Source organism: Gadus morhua, chromosome 5 (genome assembly GCF_902167405.1).
Source record: "Gadus morhua chromosome 5, gadMor3.0, whole genome shotgun sequence".
Taxonomy (NCBI): Eukaryota; Metazoa; Chordata; class Actinopteri; order Gadiformes; family Gadidae; genus Gadus; species Gadus morhua.
Genome location: NC_044052.1, coordinates 20,843,734 through 20,871,535, shown reverse-complemented (window position 1 = coordinate 20,871,535; position 27,802 = coordinate 20,843,734). Strand labels below are relative to the sequence as shown.

The 27,802-nt window shown below is 49.3% G+C and overlaps 1 protein-coding gene across 1 annotated transcript in view; it reads left to right on the top strand.

The window, feature by feature from the left end:
* Window positions 1-678: 678 nt before the first annotated feature.
* atrn (attractin) overlaps window positions 679-27,802 on the top strand; it is a 93,649-nt gene continuing 66,525 nt past the window's right edge. The window contains exons 1-10 of the mRNA XM_030355836.1: window positions 679-1,189; window positions 16,039-16,122; window positions 18,293-18,406; window positions 18,559-18,687; window positions 20,710-20,915; window positions 23,653-23,821; window positions 25,008-25,098; window positions 25,707-25,974; window positions 26,442-26,625; window positions 27,483-27,637. Coding sequence (XP_030211696.1) covers window positions 933-1,189; window positions 16,039-16,122; window positions 18,293-18,406; window positions 18,559-18,687; window positions 20,710-20,915; window positions 23,653-23,821; window positions 25,008-25,098; window positions 25,707-25,974; window positions 26,442-26,625; window positions 27,483-27,637 — 1,657 coding nt within the window. The 5' untranslated portion in view covers window positions 679-932. The remainder of the gene's footprint in view (window positions 1,190-16,038; window positions 16,123-18,292; window positions 18,407-18,558; window positions 18,688-20,709; window positions 20,916-23,652; window positions 23,822-25,007; window positions 25,099-25,706; window positions 25,975-26,441; window positions 26,626-27,482; window positions 27,638-27,802) is intronic.

The following is a 27,802-nucleotide window of genomic DNA, read 5'->3' as shown; positions in this document are numbered from 1 at the left end:
AGTTTTATTTATGTTTCCGGATCAATCCGTTTGGGGTTGGCGTTATGAACGCGCTTCACAGAGCGCTGTACGATGATGATGACTTCTTCCAAGTCTTAAATTTAATAAACCGTTCTATAATGTTTGTACCTCCTGGTGTCCTGTATGTGTGTTTCTGTTGCTGGGGTTGGGGTTATTAATAACTGATATATTGACCTGATGTTTATTACTTAAGAATGGCCCAAGTCAACTACAGGAACTTGAATCAACTAACGCTAATTTAAAAATCCAGTTTAAACCAACCTGTTGTTAATTTATAGAGCACCTGTCAAACACACCATTCAAAGTACTCTACACATGCAGCCGTCACATAAATCATAACAACATTTAAAGGAACATGAATAAAACGCAATAAAATAATATTTGTAAAAGATAAATGCTAGATTTATAAGCTTATCGGAAACACCTTCAATCTCGATATTCATGTTTTTTTAAATCACGGATTATTACTTTTTCTGACCGCCATAAATGAAGAAGGAACGAATTTGTTTACGCTGGAATGCTTCCTCCATTTAGATATTAAATTATTTTATTATTATATTATTATTATTATATTGGCCTCATCAATGAGGATTAAACCCCCGCGCGCGCCGCGCCTCCCTACGCGAGGTTGCGCATTTCCTCGCTGCCGACGTCACTTCCAGGTGTCACTAGGCTGCTCGGTGCGGCGCTGGGGAGCAGAGCCGCCGGGAAGATGTGAACCAGGCCAGCGCTCAAGACCCGTCACAACAATACCGATAATAAAGCCTATCTGTTCGACACTGAGCGCGCCGACGGACGTACGGTACGGGACGGGAGTCTACACGGACAGCACGTTGATACGCGGCGTTGTCTCTCCCGTATCAGCGGAGTAGCGGAGCGCACCGCCCGGAGCAGCCATCTTTAGTGGGAGAATGGACGGGGGGGCGACGCGGCGGGCCTGGTCGGGCTGCGGCCGGAGCCTGAGCCGCGGGGGGCCGGGGACGCTGCTCACTCCTCTGCTGGTGCTCTTCTCCGTGGTCGGTCTCCTCTCCGGGACTCCCCGGCTGTCGGATGTGAAAGACTGCGACAAACCCTGCGTGAACGGCCGGTGCAACACGGCCACTGGCGGCTGTGTGTGCCTTGCCGGCTGGGTGGGGGAGCAGTGCCAGCACTGCGGTGGTCGCTTCAGGTACGGTGCACGGCGGGGATAATACACACACGCACTGTTGTTTTTATTTCATGAAAGGGGATTCGGACGTTTTTTCAGTCATCGCGGCCTGGTGGTGCACGAAAGCCTTGCGTGGTGTATGTATGTGTGTGTGTTTTTGTGTTCGTGTGTGTGTAGCCGATACCTGTCTGTGTGTGTCGTCGGGATGCGCCGATCACCTGAGCCTTATAATAACCGAGGGGGTAGGCCAGGATACGGATCCTCAGCACCGGAGCACCGGGCCGTCCCGCTGTGGGGACAGGGGGTGTGCGGGCTCCGAGCCCCGCTCCCTCCTTCTACCCACCGTTTGGTTAATCGGTTATCACCGCACGGCTCGTAATGACAACCGGGGTTTAGGAGACCGTAAAGCAACGAGGGTCCGTTTGTTGGTTGAACTTCAGCACCCTTCAGGTGGTTGGACTTTGTGAGGTTGCGGTTTGTTGACAACATGCAATGCACGGGGGAGGGGGGGGGGCATGTGTGTTGTCATGGGGATTAGGAGGATACTACGAATGGGTGTGTTGTCAAGGTAATGGGTGAGGTTGGCTGAACAATGTCTTGGAGTCACGTGTGTTCGGCGACTTCAAAGAACTGATGACTTCCATGGTGGATGGCTCCCTGTGTGTTTGTGTGTGTGAGTGTGTTTGTTTATTGATGTGCAACGCCGTGGTCATTCTGGATGATGTCACTGTGCGCTGAAGTCTTTGTAATGGTAATAAATAACGGATGCGTTACGGTATGAACACGCGATACTTGGCGCCGAAGCGGACTCGAATCGAAACGTGTGACTTGTTACGTATTGCGTTGTTACTGTTACTGTTCCCAGTGTTGCTGGTACACCAGTGCTGCGGCCTTGATGGACTTATCACAGCAGGCGGTCTGTTGCCTCCCTCCTGAATGATCCTCGCTCGTTCAACGGTATTCGTGGTCTGCCTCACCTTTGGCACGTTATCATTGAATCTGATTACGTCAGAGAGATTCCCGATGTCTCCCGGGAATCGATCCCCTTTTCAAGCCCAGTGTATTAGGGTATCTTCCATCTCCGTGACCCTACCTCTAGGCCCCTACCAGATACCTATTAACGGGGACAGGAAATGCCCTTCAGAACCTCAACAGGAAGAGGAAGAGGAGGGATCACAGCGGGGAGTCCCTCCTTCCATGGATGGACAGGAGGGGGGAGGAATATGATATCTATTGTCCAGACAGTTCTGGGTGTTCGTCCGAGGTTCTGGGTTTGATATCCATCCCCGATGTCCGCTTACCTGTTGACATCCATGAGCAAGATGACCCCTAACCCCTCCCTACCTGCTCCATAATGACATGGATCTGAATTCACTGTCAAACACCTACCTGCTCCATAATGACATGGATCTGAATTCACTCTTTAACCCCTACCTGCTCCTCTATAATTGGCTGATTAATTAATTCCCTCACTCTCCCCCTCAAGCTGGTGTGTGGTGAGCGTTCTGGCGCCGATTGGCTGCCGTGCATCACCCAAGTGGGTGCTACACATTGGGGGTGGTTAGTGAGGTCTCCCCTTCACTGTAAAGCGTCTTTGAGTGTCCAGATTAGCGCTATATAAATTCAATCTATTATTATTATTATCAATGACATGGATCTGAATTCACTGTCCAACCCCTACCTGCGCCTTAGTGACTTGTATCTGGATTCACTGTCTAACCCCTACCTGCTCCTTAGTGACTTGTATCTGGATTCACTGTCTAACCCCTACCTGCTCCTTAGTGACTTGTATCTGGATTCACTGTCTAACCCCTACCTGCGCCTTAGTGACTTGTATCTGGATTCACTGTCTAACCCCTACCTCCTCCTTAGTTACTTGTATCTGGATTCACTGTCTAACCCCTACCTCCTCCTTAGTGACTTGTATCTGGATTCACTGTCTAACCCCTACCTCCTCCTTAGTGACTTGTATCTGGAATCACTGTCTAACCCCTACCTCCTCCTTAGTGACTTGTATCTGGATTCACTGTCTAACCCCTACCTGCTCCTTATATCTTGTATCTGGATTCAGTGTAGGTCTTTCACATGTATCCTCCACAGTCGCAGTACTATTTTCATGCATGCAATAATGTGGGATTGGTGAATATACATTCAGCGGTGATATTAGACCGATCAGAAGGTGCTTCTATCATTGTCTGTGTTTCAGTGAAGGTCTCTGTTACTGTTTAGTATGGTGTGTTTTTATTTAGTATTTATTTCGTTTTTATACTCCAGGAGCAGGTAGGAGTTAGGAGGCACGTGCTCAGAGAGGCCTGTATGTGGGCTGTGGACTGGTTTGAACCAAGAAGCTCTCAGCTGGGAGGTAAACAGCCTCACCATACTGCCTCCATTAGGTGGGTGGGTGTCCAGTCTTCATCTGACGGTGTACGTAGTTTAAGTACAGGTCAGTCTTCTTATGACACCGTTGTACCTTTGGTAAGAGATACATGTCTTCATATCTGTGGGTTAACCCAGGAGATCTCCTTGATCTCCGGCCATTACCAGAAGTTTACCACCCAGAGCTCGTCGTCTGAGGCCGTACAACGAGGACAATTATAATATCAATATTTAATGTCTAGATATTTATTATTATGAATGTTTCCGTTACGAGATCAACAGTGCGTCAGGTTGTATCGCAGTATTGTAATACTGTTTTATAGTATATATATTTGATATACACTAACACATGAGATGGAGGGTAGAGACAGGTCATTAAGGAACAGGTTGGGTTAGACGGTACAGAGACAGGTCATTGTGGAGAAGCTACGGGTTAGACAGTACAGAGACGGGTCATTAATGAGCAGGTAGGGGTTAGACAGTACAGAGACAGGTCATTAAGGAGCAGGTAGGGGTTAGACAGTACAGAGACAGGTCGTTAAGGAGCAGGTAGGGGTTAGACAGTACAGAGACGGGTCATTAAGGAGCAGGTCGGGTTAGACAGTACAGAGACAGGTCATTAAGGAGAAGGTAGGGGTTAGACAGTACAGAGACAGGTCATTAAGGAGCAGGTAGGGGTTAGACAGTACAGAGACAGGTCATTAAGGAGAAGGTAGGGGTTAGACAGTACAGAGACCGGTCATTAAGGAGCAGGTAGGGGTTAGACAGTACAGAGACAGGTCACTAAGGAGCAGGTCGGGGTTAGACAGTACAGAGACAGGTCATTAAGGAGCAGGTAGGGGTTAGACGGTACAGAGACAGGTCATTAAGGAGCAGGTAGGGGTTAGACAGTACAGAGACAGGTTATTAAGGAGCAGGTAGGGGTTAGACAGTACAGAGACAGGTCGTTAAGGAGCAGGTAGGGGTTAGACAGTACAGAGACAGGTCGTTAAGGAGCAGGTAGGGGTTAGACAGTACAGAGACAGGTCGTTAAGGAGCAGGTAGGGGTTAGACAGTACAGAGACAGGTCGTTAAGGAGCAGGTAGGGGTTAGACAGTACAGAGACAGGTCGTTAAGGAGCAGGTAGGGGTTAGACAGTACAGAGACAGGTCGTTAAGGAGCAGGTAGGGGTTAGACAGTACAGAGACAGGTCATTAAGGAGCAGGTAGGGGTTAGACAGTACAGAGACGGATCATTAAGGAGCAGATTGGGTTAGACAGTACAGAGACGGGTCATTAATGATCAGGTAGGGGTTAGACAGTACAGAGACAGGTCATTAAGGAGCAGGTAGGGGTTAGACAGTACAGAGACAGGTCATTAAGGAGCAAGTAGGGGGTAGACAACGGACCCACACTGCAGGGGCTTGTCAGAACCCAAACTCGTCTGGCTTTAAGAACCAGGGGTGTCTGATCATCCTGGACTTCCCCTCATTCACAAAACGTACTGTTCCTACAATGGACTGTGTCTGGTTAGAAGTGCATTAGCAGTCTTCACAGATGACCCGAGGGCCCCCTGCCCCACCCAGCCGTGTGTTCAGATACTGGTACGAGAGTCGATTTGTCTGAAGAGCTGATCTCCGGGCCTCGACTTGGCGTCTCTCAGCCGTTATCTGCCGTGTGTGGAATGGCCTGATCTTTCAGGAGCCAATGAACACCATCCAGATCGCACTTCATTACATCCAATAATATCACAGAGGAAGTAGACGGCTCACTGCGCCAGAGCACTAGGGCTAGGCTAGCTGGCCAGCTGTGGGTCTGATTCTACTGTTAGCCGCAGTTGACCACTAGTAGCAACGGCTAACCATCACTAACCATGGCTAACCACCGCTAGCAACGGCTAACCACCAATTTCCTTCGCTAGGCGACGCTAACCACCATTTGCGACCGCTAGCCAAGGCTTACTACCGCTAACCTCTGCTAGCCACTGCTCACCACTTAACATGCAGAGTACCGTTGCAGGTTGAATTTCCCTGAACTCTTCCTCTCTCTTGTTGCACCAGGGCTGGCTGACTCGGAAGCCTTTTTATTAAATCCACCCGAAAACATCAGCAGCTGTTTGCTCAACCGAAAAAGTCGATTCTATTTGTATAGCCGCTAATCACAGTCCCAGCGTCAGGGGGGCTTCAGAGGCCAACATCATACAACCCCCCACCTCCTGATATGGGACAGTTGGGGGGTCTCTGCAGACCCATGGGGACGGTCACGGGACCAGGGGGACGGTCCCGGGACCAGGGAACCACAGAGGGGTCCGTCCTCTAGGACTGAGCGATTAATCGTATTCAAACCGAAATTGCGATGTAATAAAACGAGATTTGCAAATTGCAACGGCTGCGAAAAAAACAAAACCGTCACTGACTGGAGATCAGTAAGATTTGTATTTTTCTTTTACAATTCAATAGTTGAATAAAGGTGTATCAATTCTTCTCAACACATAGGCCTGGCCTAAAGGAAAGAGTAGTTTATGCTTTGACTCCTTCCAGTGTTGTCGTTCATACTATAGAATGAATTATTGCTTGTTGAGTGAATAATACAGAACATAAGGAACTTCGAAAGGGAAAATCGCATACTAAATCACAATCGCAATATTTCGATTGTTTTCCCAAATTGTTTAGCCGTCCTCCCAGGGAGGCTAGGAGGACAGACGCGCAGCGCGAGCACCGAGCAGAGGAGCATCGAGGGCGGAGGGCAGAGGCCGGAGCCAGTCATGAGTAGAGAGCCGACGGGTTCCATACCAAAACAGGGCACGACCGCAGGCCGCGTCTGTGCCCCCGCCCGCCCGCTCAGAAACAACACAGCGTTCTGGATGTTTGGGTTCCAACATTCTGGGATGTTTTTGCCGTCTCGTAGTCTGCTGGCGGTCGGGGGTTGGCCGGAGCGTGTGAGTCCGTGTTTAGCATACACACAATGGAGCCATACAAGCCGCCGGGGTGGCCTGGTATACTGGGGTGCCCATGTGCTGTGCAGAACGCTGCCAAGACGCACGCACCGCTCGCCATGAGGGCCTGGGTGCTGCCGGGGGGGTGGGGGGATGGGGGGGGGGTGGAGGAGTCTGGGTTGGGGTTGTGGTTGTAGTAGTAGTAGAAGTAATAGTAGTGTTTGCTGTAGTCGTTTTGGTGGTGGTTGTAGTAGTATTAGTGATAGAGGTTGGTTGGAGTATTGGTGGTGGTGGTTGTAGTAGTAGTATTTTCTGTAGTGGTGGTAGTAGTAGTAGTAGTATTGAATATAGTAGTGATGGTGGTGGTACTGGTGGTTGGATCAGTTCTTAGTACTTGTGTGATAACATATTCCTAAGTACACAACTTAAATAAACATTTTCTGTAATATCAGACCTCTAACCCTGACACACACGCACACACGCGCGCGCGCGCACACACACAGTCTCTTTGTCTTGCCATTTCCGGCTCCATACTGCGCAGTTCAGAGTAGTTGAGTGCAGCTCAGAGTTAGAACCTCAACCGTAGCTTTTGTAGTTTTACAATCACCAATACATCTCGAACGGCAATCAGATCGCTGGTGTCTCTAACTGGCTCTCCCTGGTACGTCTTTGGGCCGACGGCCTGTTTGCCTGTACCGGCTCTGTTCCTGCTGACTGCGCCGGATAAAGTGGTGGTTTGGGTTTAGGCCGGCAGCACGCGGTCGTGTGTGTGTGTGTGGGGGGAGGGGGGGGGGGGCAGGCAGGCACACTGAGTAGTTGTGTCCTAAATAGAGTGGATTGGCGTCTGAGCGAGACGATGCAGCTAGGCTCCCCGCTCCTTGAGCTCTGCACCGTTAAGACAACACGGTTGTGGATCTTGTGTTGTAAATGAGGCAGAATTTGTTTGCTTTGGGCACTTTGAAAGGGCCTGATGTACTCTGACTATCCTGAAGGCATCGGTGGGAAGGAAGCACTCTATCCCCTACCTGCTCCTTAATGACCTGTCTCTGTACTGTCCAACCCCTACCTGCTCCTTAATGACCTGTCTCTGTACTGTCTAACCCCTACCTGCTCCTTAATGACCTGTCTCTGTACTGTCCAACCCCTACCTGCTCCTTAATGACCCGTCTCTGTACTGTCTAACCCCTACCTGCTCCTTAATGACCCGTCTCTGTACTGTCTAACCCCTACCTGCTCCTTAATGACCTGTCTCTGTACTGTCTAACCCCTACCTGCTCCTTAATGACCTGTCTCTGTACTGTCTAACCCCTACCTGCTCCTTAATGACCTGTCTCTGTACTGTGTAACCCCTACCTGCTCCTTAATGACCTGTCTCTGTACTGTGTAACCCCTACCTGCTCCTTAATGACCTGTCTCTGTACTGTGTAACCCCTACCTGCTCCTTAATGACCTGTCTATACTGTCTAATTAATCCATTTACATGTATCATTCTGGATTCATCTAAAGTCTCAAAGCGTTTGAATAGTTAGGCTTGGTCGCTGCAGCTGTAGGACGCAAGGGGATTCGTGCTGCCGGTCAGACAGTCCTGAAATGGAGTGGTTTGTGTTTTTGTGGACTTGGGGTCAGAGGTCGGCTTGCCTTATCCCCCCAGATCAAAGGCTTGGCAGCCCCACTCCTGCTCTGACTCCAGCAAAATCATTCTGGAGCATTCTCACAGTGGACGTACCACACGTCGACAGGAGTCAGGTCGGAGGAAGAGCGGTTTGGCCGGTAACTGGAAGGTTGCTAGTTCGATCCCCGGGTGTCGATGTGTCCCTGAGCAAAACGACCTCACCCTTGACTGCTCCCGACGAGCTGGCTGACGCCCTGCGTCGTTGACCCCGCTGGCGGCGGTGAATGTGTGAACAAACGGTCGCAAGACGTTTCGGAAAAGAACCGTCAGCGAAATCCCCTAAATGTGAAATAAATGATGTTCGGCGCCACTCGGTGGGACAGATGGACGGGTCCTGGGGTAGCCCGGGGCGTCGGCCATTCATAAGTTCTGTTTTGTGGCGCGCCATAATCTGTGGGGGATAAATCATCCCGTAGACACTGGAGCTTTTCTCCTCCCTCTGCGAGGACGGATCCCTTGCCCGGTCCCGCCGGCGGAGATCCAATCATGTGGGGGAACTTAGATTTTTATTACCCTATTAAGATCAAACCAGCCTGCCCATGAAAACACAATTCACTAACAAAGTCCTGGAACGCAGAACAAGGGTGCTCTGCGTTTCCGGGGCCCATTACCCATGATGCATTGGAGAGGTATCGGATGAAGTAGAAGATGGCCATTGGAACTGCATTTCTATTCGTAGTCGATAAATCTAACGATTATTCGATTTACCCTTTGGTCTATAAAAGCTGGCTGTCGCCTTGCATGGCTGACACCGCCGTCGGCGTGTGAATGTGTGCCTGAACGGGTGAATATAAGGCAATGTTGTAAAGCGATTTGAGTGGGCACTGGATATGAGAGCGCTGTTAAAATGCAGTCCAGTTACCATGTACCGTCTATCATCAGCATATTCATGCCTGTGTGACCAATGCTCTGCGGTGGAAGGTCTGGGAGCCAAGCCTCCATCAGGCCAGGTTATCACGGTTATTAATAAAGCGGTTAATCATCTGGCTGTCTTCCGCCGTGAAACATGCCCCTGAGAGAGGAGGGGATTGGACGTCGGCAGAGCTTGAGATTATCGGGTATGCAGAGAGACATGTTGATGCTGGGCAGGCTCCAGGAATTAGAGGGACTTAGAGATGCCCAGTCAGTCCAGTATTGATCCAGGGAACTGCGTTTGAAAAAGGGTTCTCGACGTAGCCAGGAGACCTACCCTCCGCTCTCGTCAAACGGATGATTTATTCATCACTTATTGATTCCAAACGACGGTGTTGTCGGCGTGGCATTTTCACTCTTCAGTCGGCTATGGTGGTGACTCAAAAATAATCATCTTAGATGTAGTATACATCAATTGTTTCTTTTAGATGCATTTACTATTTATAGCTACTCGTGTGAATTTAGCAGATGGTTTTATCCCAGACTAGTTACAGACAGTGCTTATGTGGATTTTTACATGCATGAAGGAGCAGGTAGGGGTTAGACAGTAGAGATGCAGGTCATTAGGGAGCAGGTAGAGGTTAGACAGTACAGACAGAGACAGGTCATTAAGGAGGTAGGGTTAGACAGTACAGAGACGGGTCATTAAGGAGCAGGTAGGGGTTAGACAGTTCAGAGACGGGTCATTAAGGAGCAGGTAGGGGTTAGACAGTACAGAGACAGGTCATTAAGGAGCAGGTAGGGGTTAGACAGTACAGAGGAGGGGCCTTAAGGAGCAGGTAGGGGTTTGACAGTTCAGAGACGGGTCATTAAGGAGCAGGTAGGGGTTAGGCAGTACAGAGACAGGTCATTAAAGAGCAGGTAGGGGTTAGACAGTGCAGAGACAGGTCATTAAGGAGCAGGTAGGGGTTAGACAGTTCAGAGACGGGTCATTAAGGAGCAGGTAGGGGTTAGACAGTACAGAGACGGGTCACTAAGGAGCAGGTAGGGGATAGACAGTACAGAGACGGGTCACTAAGGAGCAGGTAGGGGATAGACAGTACAGAGACGGGTCACTAAGGAGCAGGTAGGGGTTAGACAGTACAGAGACAGGTCATTAAGGAGCAGGTAGGGGTTAGACAGTACAGAGGGTTAGACAGTTCAGAGACGGGTCATTAAGGAGCAGGTAGGGGTTAGACAGTACAGAGACGGGTCACTAAGGAGCAGGTAGGGGATAGACAGTACAGAGATGGGTCACTAAGGAGCAGGTAGGGGTTAGACAGTACAGAGACAGGTCATTAAGGAGCAGGTAGGGGTTAGACAGTACAGAGACAGGTCACTAAGGAGCAGGTAGGGGTTAGACAGTACAGAGACAGGTCATTAAGGAGCAGGTAGGGGTTAGACAGTACAGAGACAGGTCATTAAGGAGCAGGCACTGGTTATGGGGCATTTCACTTAAGGGGGCCTACAGCTAGACTGGACATTGGGGATTCAAACCTGGAACTTCTTCGGCAGGGAGTCAGCTCCCTGGTCATGAACCCCCCCCCACCCCACTCCACCCCACATGTCATGATTTTCTTTTAAATTACCCCACCTTGACGTGCAACTCACGTCCCCAACATGTCTGCCTGTGTCGGTCGTCTGGGCGCTAACCGAGAAGGTGAAGCGGCTACATGGTGTGCTACCGCTCCAACACCCGGAGGCGGCCGGGTCGTTCCCCGGGGGCCTCCCCGTCCCCCGCTCCCACGAGAGGAGCTTGTTTGTCAGCTAGCTGAGAGCAGCGCAACGCCCCGGAGGGGCGCGCCGTGACGCTAGCTGCGCCGTGCCCTGTGCAAATAGCGCGTTAGCCTAGCGTCATTAGCTAACGGCAGAGACTGCTTGACTCATAGTGTGTGTGTGTGTGTGTGTCTGTGTGTGTGTCTGTGTATGTGTTTGGGTAGAGGTTGTGCACTGTTCCAGTCCCTGTTTGCTAGCTTAACCACTCGGTAGCCGCTGTGCAATGTCGGTTCTCTGGTGTCTCGTCTCGTTGCGTCTGATCGACCTACATCATGAACCGTTGCTCCTGCCGGAATCTAACCTGAAGGGTTTCGTTGAGTACGTGTGTTGTGTTGCCCGTGGTGTTGCCTGCCTTCCTCGCACCCTGCCCGAAGTCTCCTGTCGGCCAACATGTCTAAAGCGTGGAACACACTGGCCCAACCGTTGTTCATCTGAAAGTGTGAGTTGTGATTTAGCCTTACGAGCCGTTTCGTATCGGCCCCGTTTGACATCACTCGTGGGCGAGTCCACCTGGATCTGTGCTGGATAGATCAGTCTACCAGCCTAGTGGACTGAAGTAAACGTTGCTCATCTATCCAGCACAGACCTAGGTGGACACGCCTACTAGTGATGTCATACGGGGCCGATTATCGAAACGGCTTGTAAGGCTAATCACACTCACACCTGGTGGTATAATATGTCCCCTTTAAGGCATTTAGAAGACACCTTTATCCAAAGCGACTTACAATATGTACATCCGTCACAGGAAAGAGAAACAATATATCTGTCGGTGCAGTAAGGATGTTAATAGAACCAAGTCACTACTATATGTGTGATAAAATGACAATTGTAATTCATAAATGTCTCTTTATATTCTCTGCTACAATCATTTCCTGTGGAAGAGATAGAGAGAGAGATTATTATGCAACTTGTTTTGTCTCAGAATGAAACAAAAGGTTTGATTATGATTATTTCCTGGTTGAAGATTTTCATATTGATGATTTTAATTTGAAACATCTGCATATCTTTTAAGTTCAATTAACAGTTATGCATGTAGGCCTTAGGGCTCTTTTGAGACTTAAGTCATCCTTCATGACAGATACATTTGTTCACTAAGTGTCACTACATCACAAAAAGTCTACATGGCTACATATACTTGTCAGTACACAGATACTGAGTACAAGTTCCGTTTTCTGTTTCTTGCAGGTCATGAATTTGGTGTGGCTGGCTGGCTTAGGATGAGGAAGTAGGGCAATGTATCTATTGCCCTAAATATAACCATAGAAAATAAAAAAATAAAATAATATCTATAGCTGTGGGAAGTCGAAGACAGGTCTGAATAGATATGCATTCTCTTATACATGTATGTGCACATGTATACATACATGTGCGAGTCACCGTTAAAACAAATGAGTTTCGGCTCTACAGCTGCTACTGTCCGTAATATGTTTCTATTTCGATTAGTTGTCAGGATATTTTGTTATCATTGTCCGAGTCTGGTTTTAACTAATGCTGGGCTTGCACCAAAAGATTTTCACAGTCACTGACTAAAAACTGCAACAGAGAATTTAGCGTTGGATCAAGTTTGTTATTTAACAAGGGTTTTGTAGATATGGGTTGTGGACTGGAGATGCAGTGACCACAGGAGGTCTGGTAACTTCCTCTTCGGGTTTCACAATCAGACCTTTCTTGTTGGCCACGAGACACAATCTTGAAAAACAAAAACCAAAAAAAGCAACAACTGCTATTTACTGTGCTGTACTATTATTCGGATGTATGTACTTGATTAAATTGTTTTAATCAAGTACATACAGGTTTCTTCCCGTTTGTCTCGTCCGACCCCTAGTGCTGATAATGTAGTGGACTGTTCTGGACACAGAAAATGCCAGGGCTGAATTTTTATCCCCGTCCCCCCCATTTCCGTATAGTCCACAACCATGCATCAACATTTTAAATGTTTTTTTGGTTGTTATATTTGCAACATGGGCTTACAAATTATAATTACACATGTCCCATCTTAAAACACCATTTTTCAGAAACTCATTCAAGAACATATTTGCACTGTGAGAAATGTAAAAAACGAGAATATATGAGAATGTTGAAACCGTCCACATCAATATCTTTAAGACATGTACAGCTGTGCAAAACCATGTGAAGGCGATGCATACAGGCCACTTGCAACAATATTATAATAATAATATATATATTTTCTTCTCTATTACTCACAACATAGGTTTAAAAACTATTAATTGATCCCATTTCAGAACACTGCTTTCTGTAACTAATTTAAACATATTTGCACTGGGAGGAAATGCCCAAAACAGAATAAAGTGCAAATCGGTAGCAATGATTATGCTGCCGCATTGTGCTGTGATTTTTTTTAATGATAATAAAAAAAAAAAAAATTATATATATATATATTTTTTTTTTTTAAGTGTGCCAATGATTATGCTGCCCCGTGCCAGTGGTGGCACACGTGCCTGGGGTTGCTGACCCCTGGTCTAGGTGAACTCTGAACAATGGATCGCTTCATCCAAGGGGGGGGTGACTTATCGTTGTCCTGGGGTATAGATAAATGTATAGCTATAGCAGAGCTACACCCCTGTAGGCTGTCGGGGAGAAAAACTGTAAATGGAGATTCAAACCGTGACTGGCAAGTGGAAAATGAGCTGCTCCCATGGTCGGCCACCGCCGAGGTGCCCTTGAGCCCCGCACTGTTGACCGGTTTGCTGCGCTGCCGGGCTGACGCTGCAGTGTGTGTGTGTGTGTGTGTGTGTGCGTCCTGCCAGGACGGTGTAAGTGCAGTCTACTCCCCTGGGTGTTCCCGGCCTCCAGGCAGGAGAAGGTTGCGGTGGGGAGGAGTCTTCTGTTGGGTGGATCCCCCCGTCGTAGGTCTGCCGGGTGGCGGGGGGGTTGTGTACTCCACACTGAGGCTTCAGCGGGCCTTTAGCTTAACTTTGTTAGGCCCGAGTGGCGGTCGGAAGCAAACATTTCAGGATTCAAGGTGTTTTATTTGAATTGACGTAGTACAGGCCAGCGGCCTTGTTTGGGTTGGTCGTCCCCACTGTGAACATGAATGCCGAATAATTTAGATTTTGTGTGTTTGGAAAGCAGTGCAGAGCAAACCTGCTCTTTATCGCCCCTTCCTATGTTATGTTAGTGATGGAGCACACGCTTCAATCCACATCGTACCAAATCATACAACAGGGAATTCAGGAACATGTCACTAGGAACAGGGGAGGGTAAGACAGTACAGAGACCTGTCCGTTAGGCAGGGCCGTTGCAACAAGTCCTGGGTGGAAGGAGAGCAATTGTTGCAACCCCTACCGGCCCTGCCGGTAGGGGTTGGACAGTACAGACACAGGTCATTAAGGAGGTAGGGGTTAGACAGTGCAGAGACGGGTCATTGAGGAGGTAGGGGTTAGACCGTGCAGAGAAGGGTCATTGAGGAGGTAGGGGCTAGGCTGTGCAGAGACGGGTCATTGAGGAGATGGTAGGCGTTAGACCGTACAGATACAGGTCATTAAACCGGTAGAGGTTAGTCATTGCAGAGACAGGTCAATAAAGAGGGAGGGGTTGGGGCATCTTGCTTTAGGTCTCCATCTTCCAGGCAACCGCTGTCTCTTTGGCCAAGTCCTTTCTCCAGCCCATGAGCTGTGTTCCTCCTGCTCAGAGAAGGCCTGGGCCGTGGTTCCTTCACCTCTGTGGTGTTCTTCAGCTGGGCTCACGTCAGGGTTTCTGGTCTGCCAGGGAGAGCGTTTCATACAAACCCAATCTGAACAGAAATGTGTTCCCTTGTGTTGTACCCTACCAAATCGCTTGTGACGGTTAGACGGTTATTTAAATGTTGTTAAAAAACAAGGACAAAAAACAATTTAGGGTGTTATGACTACCCTGTTTGCACAGACTCCTAGTTACCCTAGCAACTGGATCTTGTCTGTTTGTTTTTATCTTGTGTAACTTTGAATAACTGCAGAGTAATAAATCACGTAGCCCCACTCGCATGTAGCAATCTTGACAGAAAATCGGTTAAATCTGAATATAGAATCCACAGATAAATACGATGAATCGTCTAATTCATCCTACATTTCGTCATTTGAATATTGGCTGAGTTGCGGAAGTTAGACTAACAACATGACCACCACGTTACCTGTACTTTGATTCTGTAGACTCAAAGCTCTCTGCTCTCAAACATGTGTGATCATTACCATGAACCTGGGACATTTGGATATTGTAAGCTTGGACTAGGGCCCGACCGATTCATCGGCCTGCCGATTTAATCGGCCGATTACAGCCTTTTTGAAAATAATCGACATCTGCCAAAAAGACGCCGATTACAACCGTTTTTTTATTTTTTTTATTTTTTTCTTAGAAATGTTATTGCGCTTAGTATCCTGCAGATTGCGCTCCTACTCGCCTTGCTAACTAACAACTTTAGCTGGAGTAAAAAAGAGGAGATTGAATTTTACCGTACAACATGAAAGCATGCTCGCTCAGGCAGCTGCGCGCTCACCCCACCAATGTACACAAGACGCGTTGTTTGAGCATGTTGTGCCTGTTTTTCTTTAGGTCCCAGGCCATGTTAATTTGTTATACTGTAGACTCTAACGGTGAGACCATACTGCTCAGCACGCACGTGTTAGTCACTGCTCACGAGCGCAGCACATTGGGAGTTAGTTATTTATTTTACATTTTACATTACACTAATTTTTGACTGTAAATGTATTCTAAAACACTCAAAGGTTCTGCATTAAATTCAAATACTCGTCAAAAGTGTTTAAAGTATATTTAAGGTATCAAAAACTACGTTTTATAGCCTTTTTTTTTTTTTTTTTTTAATCGGCCGATTAAATCGTAATCGTAATTTTTCTCTGAAAATAATCGGCATCGGCATCGGCACTCAAACATCAATATTGGTCGGGCCCTAGCTTGGACATGCACCTTTTACCTCTAATGAAACTAGTTTAAGTTTTTATGAAATTAATCTACCGTTTCCTGAAACATGTCTGGCTGTTTATTGGTTATTGCACCTTAGTGATAATCTTTTACGATATGATTCTTGTATTGTTTATTTGCACTCCTTCTCAACTTTATAATACAACTTCTGCATAGTAAAATCCAGAGTGATAAAGTATTATGTTATCATAACAAGGATAAGAAAAACATTGGCATTTTGTGGCATCTCATGATCTCTAACCGAATGAGTGCGTCTGGTTTTAATTGAAGGTGGTAGAAACATCCTGTTCTACTTGTGTGTCCGCAGGTTGACCGGACCTTCTGGGTACCTGACGGACGGACCCGGGAACTACAAATACAAGACCAAGTGCACCTGGCTGATCGAGGGACAGTGAGTACGGCTCTGACCCTGACCTTTGACCTGGACCGGGGCCCAGAAAAGGGTGCTGACGACGGGGATCTGGCAGTTAGCCTTTGGTTAGCTCAGTGGCGAATGAAATGGAGGATTAACGCCACTGAGTCATGTTTGTGATCCAAATGAAAACTCTTTTATTGGTTTTCAACACCTATGAAAAAGAAAAAAGAAAACGCTAAAAAAGGAACCAAAGTAAAGAAACCCGAATCGTGAAAAAGCTAAGGCTTGAACCCCGAGGGTCGCTTCATGGCGCTCTACGCTCGCCAACACATAATTAAAGCAGAGTTAGACTGTTCAGTCCCGACTTCTGCGATCTAGTTTCCACTGTTTCCACTGCAGGGTGCGGAACGGATCGGATCGCAAAGGTGCGGTAGGGAGGGGGCGGTATAGCCCAGCTCAGTTCCGAGGTCGCGTTTCCACTGCCGACAGTTCCTTTGTGGTAGGCCGGATGTCGATCGCCGCGGCAGCTACGTAAACATCGTAAACAACGTCTTCCTCCCCAAGAATGCAGACGAACGTCTCCACCTCCTTGTTCGCCCAAGCAAGCGTTTTACGTGACATGTTAATTGTAAAGAATAATACCTTAAGGCTACTGTTTGTTTGTTTTTATCCCCGCGTCACCCGGAAGTGATGATTCTGTCGACCAATCGACGGAGGGGGGGTGTAGCTAGAATTTCCCGGGACCCTTTCAGGCGTCTCGTCTCGTTTTCGGTACCCCAACGGAGGAGTCCCGAGAAAGAGGCCGGAACGGGTACGGCAAAGTCCGGGTCACGCCCACTTTTGGCGGTGGAAACGCGACCCTGATCCGCACCGATCCGATCCGTTCCGCACCCTGCAGTGGAAACGCGCCACTAGAATCTGGTAACCAGGTCCGGCAGAACGCTAACTCAGATTCTTTCAGATTTTGTTATATTCTTGGTGTAACTTTGGTTCGGGCCACACATTAGGGTAAATAAATCAGTTGGTAGGACGCAGTCTAAACCGAATCCTGCCTAATTCAGGCTTGGGAGAAACTGAATAAGAAACATGAACATTGAAAATTCTGTAAGGGATTTCTTTATTTTTTTTAATGATGTTAAATTACCCAAAATCCTCCGAAACGCCTAACCAAATTTTATTTGACCAGCAGCACAATATTTGGTTTAACTACTGAGTCGTTGTTTTAAGTCGTGCTGTGCGATGGCTGATTATCATTATCATTATCCGCTAACGGCTAGCTTACTTATAGGCATTCATAAAAGTCGTTGGATAAACCCCTCATTTGTCCCCGAGCAGAAGTGTTTGTAGTTTTGGCCACGGTGGTTCGACCCCCGTCTCAACACGTGGTCTTCCCGCCAGTCGCCCCGAGCCATCGGCAGTCTTCATCAATTACTGCTATTTTGAGTGGTTTAAAAAGAGCAGCCATGAAGCGATGACTGGAAACATTCATTGCATGCCCACGGAGGGGCAAACAGAATGTTGTTTATTACAGTCGTCTCAGTGGTTGGCTGAGTGAAAGGTTAAGAGCCACCCTGAGATGGAAAGAACTTCCCAGATGTCCTCAGATCGAAAATATGATCAAGTGAGGAGAATTATGATGATGATGATGATGATGATGATGATGATGATGATAGTGAAGCTCTTCAAACACCGTGACGGTTTCTATTTGAGGTCAAACTCGACACCCTGGTGGTGACCGGTTTGCTGCGCTGCCACAAGTAGAGGGTTTGGACATCTTGCTCAAGGAGGCCTTTGAGTTAGGCTGCGTACATTGGGGATCGAACCCAGTACCTCTGGGCTGGCAGTCAAACGCCCTTACCACTGCTCTCCCCAACCCTTGCCCAGAGCACCCATGCAGCAGGTCATGAATCAGAGCCAGTTCGGACAAATTAAGCATGGGGCTTGTCGAATCGGGTCTTATTAGTGTTTTGGATGCCATCTATGACTGAGTCTTCCCACACACACAGCGGGGAGTGCTGCCCCCTTTTAGACAGTTGAAGCAACTACGTCAAAGGCGTAGCTACACTCTGGGTGTACGTAACGGGCGTAGCTACACCGCGGGTCTACGTCACGGGCGTAGCAGCTACACCGTGGGTCTCTACGTCACGGGCGTAGCTACGCCGTGGGTCTCTACGTCACTCTCTATTAACGTGGGTTTGTGTTTCAGGCCCAACACCATCCTCCGACTGAGGTTCAACCACTTTGCCACCGAGTGCAGCTGGGACCACCTCTACGTGTACGATGGGGACTCCATCTACGCCCCCCTGCTGGCCGCCTTCAGGTACTGCATCTCCCCACTCCTCTTTATAAAGGCCCATCATCATCAGTACTGACTCGGGGAGTCCTATTGGACGGGCTGAGCCGGTACATGGGGATGTGCTGCACACGGTGGTGGCGGTAATGGTGTGTGTAACCCGTGTCTCTTGGTCCCAGCGGTCTGATCATCCCGGAGCGCTATGGCAACGAGACCACCCCGGAGGTGGCCTCCGTCTCCGGCTACGCCCTGCTGCACTTCTTCAGCGACGCCGCCTACAACCTGACCGGCTTCAACATCTCCTACAGGTCAGTCTGCGTGTCTGTCTGCATGGCTGTCCGTCTGTCTGCATGGCTGTGTCTGTCTGTCTGCATGTCTGTCTGTCTGTCTGTCTGTCTGCATGTCTGCATACCTTACCTTACTGGCTGTCTGTCTGTATATCTGTCTGTGCCTCTGCATAGCTTAATCTGTCTGTCTTGGTTCAACATTTCCTTCAGGTCTAGGACTGTCTGTTTGTGTCTGGCTACCTGTCTGACCATCTCCATGTGTGCCTGTCTGGCCTTCTCCCTGTGTGTCTGTGTGTCTATGTGGCCAACTTCCTGTGTGTCTGTCTGGCCATTTCCCTGTGTGTCTGTGTGTCTGTCTGTTATCAGCTGGGAGACCTCGCACTCTCATCAGTGAGCTGTGCGATGCGGCAAATTAATTTAATTGCTTTGTGAAATGTTTCGAGTTGCTGTCGCACACTTAACTAATGAGCCTGGGCCAAAAAAAAACGACTATCTCGCTGCTGTCAGGAGCGATTAGTCAATCAGGGGGAAGGTGTGATAATTGAATTTAATGAATGGAAGTGCTTCCACAAGGTAGCACAATGGACTGCTCCGTTTGACTTTCTTTGACACTTTCTACAATTCATCCATTTCATGTTTGCTTCTCCCAAGCTCTGTATCGGAATCAGAAAGAGTTTTATCATCTTTGTTTATGTATAGATTCACAGTCTTAAGTAATCTCCCACATGCCAGAGTTTTTCTGTGGGATGTCGGGATTGTCGAGAAATACTGGAAACGAAGAAAAAAGATAAAATACGAATTCAGTTCATGATATAGAATGATTTGAATATATGTTATGAATAAGAATCAGTCCAGGATGTCGGATTTGCGGCCGACCTTCTGCCGACCGTGTCTTTGTGTGGAACCAACCCAGCAGGAACCTCTCCAAGGCGTCGGTTCTAAGCAGGAAACCCGGGACCGGTTCCGTGGGGTGCTGTAGTTAGACTGTAGGGGCGACCACTGAAGTTTGACAAGACAAGAGGTTTTGTATCCAAAGAGTCAAAACATACTATAATTATCTGGGGTTGCTATTTTTAAAAAGTTTCTTAAACAACTGCAGAGATTGCGGTGAATTGTTACCAATCTGAGGAAGACGCTTTTATCCAAAGCAACTTGCAACCATTCGTACACACATACATACGTTCAAGATGCACGACGACTGACAAATTGTCGGAAGCAGTTAGGGTTGGGTGCCTTGCTCAGGGACACCTCGACACTCAGATAGGAGCATTGGTCATACCAATACACCAGCTGAAAAAATCGTTGTATTGTTAACGTTGTGCTAACGTCGTGCTAATGACAGCCAGTGCTAATCAGAACTGTCCTTAGCATGACGTTAGCACACCGTTAGCTTGACGTTTTTTAGCATCCTGAAACTCGCATGATCTGACAACAACCACTGAAGACTGACCGCAGGTGAAGAAGAAAGTGAAGGAGATTAAAAAGAGGAGGAGGGGGAGGAAGAAGAGGACGGAGATGAAAGCGTGTTTGTTCTCCAGTGTCTGAGGCGGCGGGGGGGAGGGGGGTGTTTGACCATCTGACCGTCGGGGAGGATGAAAGAAGACATCCGACGCCATCTTGTCTCCGCTGGAGTTTTGTTCTTTCCTTCAGAGCGAACACGACGGAGACAACAAACTGAACCGTCAGAACTTTATTTCCGCGGCTGGCTCCGCGCTCACCGGTAGAGAACACCACGGGACCTGGTGTGAAAGTTTGCCGCTGAGGCTTCGGCGATTTCTAAAGACAAACTATCAGTAGGGCGATGATGCGTTGAGGAGTTCAAATGAGTGTGAAAGAACAAACTCTCTCACCCCGGAGACCAGTGAAACACGGCTCCAAGAGCGACCGGCCTCTGATCCTGTCTGTGTTGACGGCGACCATACGGTCACGAAAGAAAATAGTTTTTTATCCTCCTCCGTGGCTCTCCATCATTAAATCCATGTCTCTCTCTCCCTTCCTGTCTCTGCCTCCTCCTCCCTCCCCTCCCCCTCTCCCCCTCTCCAGGGTGAACTCGTGCCCTAATGACTGTTCGGGGCGTGGCGAGTGTCGCCCCGGTAACGGGACGGGCTTGGCGGTGCAGTGCGAGTGCGAGGACCAGTGGAAGGGGGAGGCGTGCCAGGTGCCCTACTGCCAGGCCGACTGTGGCTACCCAGAGAGGGGCTACTGCCAGACCAGCAACAAGGCCTGCTCCTGCTACCCCGGCTGGCAAGGTGCGGAACTGCAGGAGGCAGGGCGTGGCCCCCACACCAACCGAAGACGTTGGGATATGATAGCATACGATCTTAGCATACGTTAGCATACATTGTGAATATGTAAATATACACAGCTCATGCTGCGTATATTTAAAATGTATGCAAACGTATTCGCTGATTTAAGTGCGTCAAGCACCCGCTCATTAGCTTGCAACTGAGATAACGTTCTGAATAATTTTTATAATGTTTGTCGATGGCTCTGCGACTTGTGTTTCAGCTAATTGGATAATTTTCATTGTGAGGTGATGTGCGCTATATTATAGTCACTGATGGAGGTGTACTTGTGACCGCATGTGCCCCACATCGTTAGCTTACAAACGGGATGATGATAGGCTTGTATAATTGCTAATCATAACTCGTTAGAATGCGTCCTGTGTTAGCTAACTAGCCTCTATAAATAAGGTATTGAATTGTGTGTGTGATTTTATACAAGACCGTAGAGTAGCACACACACACATACACACACACACACACACACACACACACACACACACACACACACACACACACACACCCCTCCACAGCGGTGCTTGTTAAAATCCCCTCTCCCTATTGGTTAACGACCCATCCCAAGCGGTCACGCCCACTTTTCTGAAACTCGCCTCAAAGCGCTCCGTCGGCTGGTCGGCTTCCCGGCGAAGCGTCTCCGCGGAGACGGAGGGTAAACGCTGCAATTGAACCTCCGCTATCTCCCCGCCGCCACCGCGACGCTCCACGGCCACCTCATTACTGAGACCGAGCCGCGCGGCCTTTAGCCTCTCACGCCGTCGTGTCCCCGTGTTTCAGTTGAAGGCTAACTAGCGTCGCTCACGTCGTCCGTCCGCCCTCAGAGCGGTGTTTTCTCCGGCCGGCGGGGGCGTGCGGGCTCGGAGCAGCGATTTCCTAATGGGTGCGCTGCGGGTAATCGGTTCCATGGAGAACCCTGGACCTCCACAAATTGCCTCTCCGGACCCGGGCGAGGATCTTCAATGCCCGCTTTAAGAAGAGCCGTCGAGGTCTAGGGGTTGGTTCAGTTTGTTCAGTGCTGGGGTCGTCGGGGTTAGAAAGGGCCAGAAAACAATTAACTAATGGACTGGAATGCACTTGTACAGCACTTTTTTGTAACCAGAGGCCACCCGAAGCGCTTAACAATATTGCCTGAAATTCACCCATTCATTCACACATTCACAAACCGACGCGGTGTCAGCCGATCGCGTAGACAGCCAGCTCATCAGGAGCAGTCAGGGTGAGGTGTTTTGCTCAGGGACACCTCGACACTCTAGCTAGGAGGAGCCACGCGCCGCCCACCAAACCAAGCTGTTTCCGTGGCCTCGACCGGCACAGCGACTCACACAACTTCCTGTGCTGTCACGTGACCATTGTGTCCTGGGGCAATCCGGAACCCCTCTTGTGATGAACTTCCTGTGCACTTTTGCCCCTTTTAATGGCCATAATGGCCAATTGGTTGGTAAACATCTTAACAGCGAGTTGTGTTGGATTCAAACCTTCTGGTTATCATTGAGTCATCCCTTTTCTATTGGTCATGTTCTTGATTAGCAGATGTGTGGACCCAACAAATAGGCAATAAAATAAGAAATACATTAGGGTTGATAGTATTTTTATCAGTACAGTGGTCTGTCTGGATCCAACCGTTGGATCGTGGCCGTACTGCGGGCCACCTATGGCCCGCGTGCCGGAGGTTGAAACTCGCTACAGGTTGAAACAAGATAATGGTTTCTGCTGGAATCTGACCCGACCCAACCCCCCCCCCCTCCCAGTGTTGGGGTTGTGTTGGCGTGGTGCTCTTCCTGGATACTTCCTTTGTGTTCCCGCTTTGGAACAAGCTCATTGTTTGTCCTGTTGAGGAACCCGTTGTAGATTTCCATCTGTGGCGCCTCCTCTCAACCGGTGATGCTGGGATTGATTCCAGTCCGTCAGAATGTAAATATTTAAAGGGATGAATGTGTAAACAAAGGGACATGTCTTATTCGTTTCCAGGACGAAGGCCCCTTTGCCCTTCAAACAAAATAGAATTTGGCGAGTTCTCCCAGACAAAATGCCAGGCGTGTGACTAGAGCAGCACTGCGTTGAACCGACGCACTAAAAATAATCCCAACTTGGACAAAGTGGTTGACACTCTCCCCCCCCCCCCCCCCCCCCTCCTACTCACCTGCTCCTCCTTCTCTCCCTACTCTCCTCCACCTCCTCCTCTGCTCCTGCTCTTATTCCTTCTCTTCTCCTCCCCTTCCCATCCTCCTCCTCTGCTCCTCCTCCTCCTCCTCCATCTCTTCCTACTCTCCTCCCCCGTTCCTGCTGTAACTCCTCGTCCTCGTCCTCGTCCTCCTCCTCCTCGTCCTCCTCGTCCTCGTCCTCGTCCTCCTCCTCGTCCTTGTCCTCCTCGTCCTCCTCGTCCTCCTCCTCGTCCTCGTCCTCGTCCTCGTCCTCCTCCTCGTCCTCCTCGTCCTCGTCCTCGTCCTCGTCCTCGTCCTCCTCCTCCTCCATCTCTTCCTACTCTCCTCCCCCGTTCCTGCTGTAACTCCTCGTCCTCCTCCTCCTCCTCGTCCTCCTCCTCCTCCTCCTCCTCCTCTGCTCCTCCTCCTCCTCCTCCTCCTCCTCCATCTCTTCCTACTCTCCTCCCCCGTTCCTGCTGTAACTCCTCCTCTTCGTCCTCGTCCTCGTCCTCGTCCTCGTCCTCCTCCTCCTCCTCCTCCTGCAGGTCCCGGCTGCTCCGTGTCGGTGCCGGCCAACGCCTCCTACTGGCGGCGGGAGGAGTACGAGGAGGCGGGGCTTGCGCGGGCCTCCCACCGGGCGCTGGTCCACCAGGGGGTGATGTGGGTCATCGGGGGCTACGTCTTCAACACCTCCGACTACCAGATGGTCAAAGCGTACGTATCCCACGGCAACCAACGGGTTTCAGAGGGGACCGGGGAGGTCTGGGTGTGGGGAGGGGTGACTAGGAGGGTTTGGGGTGACCATGGGTGTCTAGGTAGGTCTATATATGGGGTCTGTGAGGGTTAGGGGTGACTATGGGTATCTGGGAGGGTGTGGGTGGACTATGGGTGTCTAGGGGCGTTGCTGGTTATCTTTGCTACCCAATCAGAGTAGGTAACCCCCACCAGGGTGTGTCATTATGGGATGTGTCGATGCATTTGGGACACATGCATCAACACTTCGTTCCGCAGTCAGTTTTCTTTTCTGTTTTAGAGCGGGATTTAGAGTAAAGTTTCAAGTAAATATGTTGTCGGTGCTCTGACAATTGTTTGTTATGAGATTGACTGAAGTGTGTTTTGAAGTCTTTGTTGTGGACAGTCCTGTTGCTAGGGTATTCCTGTTGCCAAGCAATGATGGTGCGTGGCGATTCTGCTCTCTGCCTTATTCCTAGACCTCGACATATTCTCTATTTATAAATCCATTTATTCTGGCGGCGATATTCTAAAACACAGGTCCTCTGGCCAGCACTTCCTGTCCGAGGGAATCAACAGGAAGTGGGTGTCGGAGCACTATGTAGGACCCGGCAGGGTGTAATTAAAGCTGTAAAATGACTGGCTGGGCTGGCGTCCCTGAAGCGGTCCCAGCCAGTCGTTCCACGGTGCTTACGAGGCTGTGTAGCTGCCAATATCACAGGACTTACCGGCGCTAGACGACGCCCTCCATGGCCCCCGGGACAAATAAAGATAACATGAGGACGAAATAACAAAACTTAATCCAGGGGAGATTGAGGGTCAGGGGAGTGTAGTGGCTGCTAGGGTTTCGACTCCCAGTCAAAAGGTACTGGGTTTGATCTCCATTTGCCTTGAGCAACAATGATGGCGTAACCCCTACTCGCCCCCGAGTGACATGTCTGAATTCACTTCAAGTCACCTTGGAAGAAATGTCTGATAAATGACCTATTAGGAAAATGGTAAATAGATTCTTGATACTTTCTCTCTCTCTCTCTCTCTCTCTCTCTCTTTCTCTCTCTCTCTCTCTCTCTCTCTCTCTCTCTCTCTCTCTCTCTCTCTCTCTCTCTCTCTCTCTCTCTCTCTCTCTCTCTCTCTTTCTCTTTCTCTTTCTCTTTCTCTTTCTCTCTAGGTTTGACTTGACCGCCCGGAGCTGGCTGTCCCTGGACGCCAGTGTGAACGTCGTCACGCCTCGCTACGGACACTCGCTCGCCGAGTACGAGGTACGGCGCTGTCTGCGGCGCACCTGTTGAATACCTCATCTCATTGTTACACACCTTTTGATACACACCTGTGTGTTTTAGCCAATGAGCTTCAAGACGTGTGGACACGCCGGTTTGTTAACATGCGAGACAAAGCATATTTGAACAAAGAAAAGGCTACGCGTCATGTGGTGTTATAGGACGACTGGTTTGACTCCTTCCAGTGACTAAGAGAGCAGCGCTGGTTGAGTTATGCGTTTTTCTATTTATAGTGCAATCAAGGGAACCGTTTGGGTACATCTTGTATCTCACCCACAGCAATTTCAGTCGGATTTATTACCACACCGCTCGTTATCATATAATAAAGGAACTTTTTTCGCAAGCCATATTCATAAAACAATCGTACGGTTCTTCACGTGGACGTTATGAACCTCGCACTGAACCCTCCTCCTGCTCCTTCTCGTCCTTGTCCTCTTCTTCAATCTGCTCCTCCTCCTCCTGCTCCTCCTCTTCCTCCTGCTCCTCTTCTTCTTCCTCCTCCTCTCCTTCAATCTGCTCCTCTTCCTCCTCCTCCTCCTCTCCTTCAATCTGCTCTTCTTCCTCCTCCTCCTCCTCCTCCCCCTCCCCAGGGGAAGGTCTACATGTACGGGGGGAAGATCGACTCCACGGGCAACGTGTCCACCCAGCTGTGGGCCTTCCATGTGCAGAACCAGACCTGGGTGTTGCTGAGCCCGCGGGCCAAGGAGCAGTACGCGGTGGTGGGCCACACGGCCCACGTGGTGCCCCCGCTGGCGGACCAGGAGGAGGGCGGCGGGGCCGGGGGCGCCGTCATGCTGGTGCTGTTCGGACACTGCCCGCTCTACGGGTACATCAGCCAGGTCCAGGAGTACGACATCGGTGGGTGGTCCGCAGTGGGAGGGGGAAGGGGGGGGGGGGTCCGCTGTGGGAGGGGGTCCACTGTGGGAGGGGGGGTAGGGAGGGGGTTGCTACCGGAGAGGGATGGGGGGTAAGGTACCGGGGAGGACTCCCCTAGTTAGGGGCCCGGGACCGGGGAGGACCCCTAGTTGGGGGGGGGGGGGGGGGGGAGACCCCCTAGGGAGGGGGTTTGATACAGAATATATATATATATATATATATATATATATATATATATATATATATATATATATATAAAAAAGATGTTACTGCTTCCGTAAAAAAAACAACCTTCAGTTTGGAAATAGAAAATAACAGACCGCAGAATTCTGCAATGGACCAAAATACAGCCCCAACTTCTGACCTCTGTGTCACCTCTGACCTTTCAGCCAGCTCTGACCTCTGTGTGACCCCTGTGTGACCTCTGTGTGCCCCCTGTGTGACCCCAGCCAGGAACTCGTGGCGCATGGTGTCCACGGACGGGGCCCTGGTGCAGGGGGGCTACGGCCACAGCAGCGTGTACGACCCCGCCTCGCGCTCCATCTACCTGCACGGCGGCTACAAGGCGTACAGCGCCAACAAGTACGGCCTGGCCGGAGACCTCTACAAGTACCAGGTGGAGGGCAGCAAGTGGTGAGCGGCCAATCACACGCCTCCGTTCGTCTACAGTCACATTTAGGGCGTTTAGCAGGCGTTTTTTTTTACAAAGCGACTTACAATAAGTACATTTGTCATAAGAAAGTGAAAGTGTCTATCGCTGTCGGTACAGCAAGGATGTTCATAGAACCAAGTGCCAAGCACTAGCAATCGCTAGCTTAACCCGTTCTCCGTATACGACATAGTTAGCTATGATAAGATGCTACTATAACTGAATATGACATACAATACGTGCTTACATTAAGTGCCATTCTTTAACTCTACCCGACCGCAGCCAATCACAAGCCTTGTTTCGTTATTTGGACCAAGGCTTAGCCAATCATGAGCCTTGTTTCATTATTTGGACCAAGGCTGAGCAAATCACAAGTCTTGTTTCGTTATTTGGACCAGAGCTTAGCCAATGACAATCCTTGTTTCTTTATCTGAACTGATCTAAGCCAATCACAAGCATTGCGTCTTCATCTCAAAATGTTCTTAGCCAATCACAAGGCTAATTCTTTTATTTGACTTTCTAACTGTATTGGTTCTAATATATATATTTATATATATATATATATATATAGTTTTATTTTATGTTCAATTATTTATATGCTTATATAACGTAGAGTATAGCAACTAGTATATCCATATAATATAAACTAAGGTACTGATGGTTCTGAGAAACGTTCATATGATACACTGGTCCACTAATGGTTCAACGGTACCTGTATATTTAGATCAATCTAGTATCGCTAGTGTGGTTGAATCCATATTCACAATATAATCCCAACGTTGATGATGATCCACCAATGTCTGCGGGATGCCTGTGATTGACGTGTGTTCTGTCCAATCAGGACCATCCTGCGGGACAGCGGCTTCTACCGCTACCTGCACTCTGCGGTGCTGATGGGCGGGGCCATGCTGGTGTTTGGCGGGAACACGCACAACGACACGTCCATGAGCCACGGCGCCAAGTGCTTCTCCACGGACTTCATGAGCTACGACCTCGGTGAGCTCCCTGGGGGGCGGGGGGGGGGGGGGGGGGGGGGGGGGGGGTACACTCCCCAACGTTCGCCGCCTCAGACCTGACCACACCCTGAAGCAAGAAGCGTCCTTGAGCATCGTTAACGGATGCATAACGGACAGACGGACAGAAACAGTCAGGAACACAGAC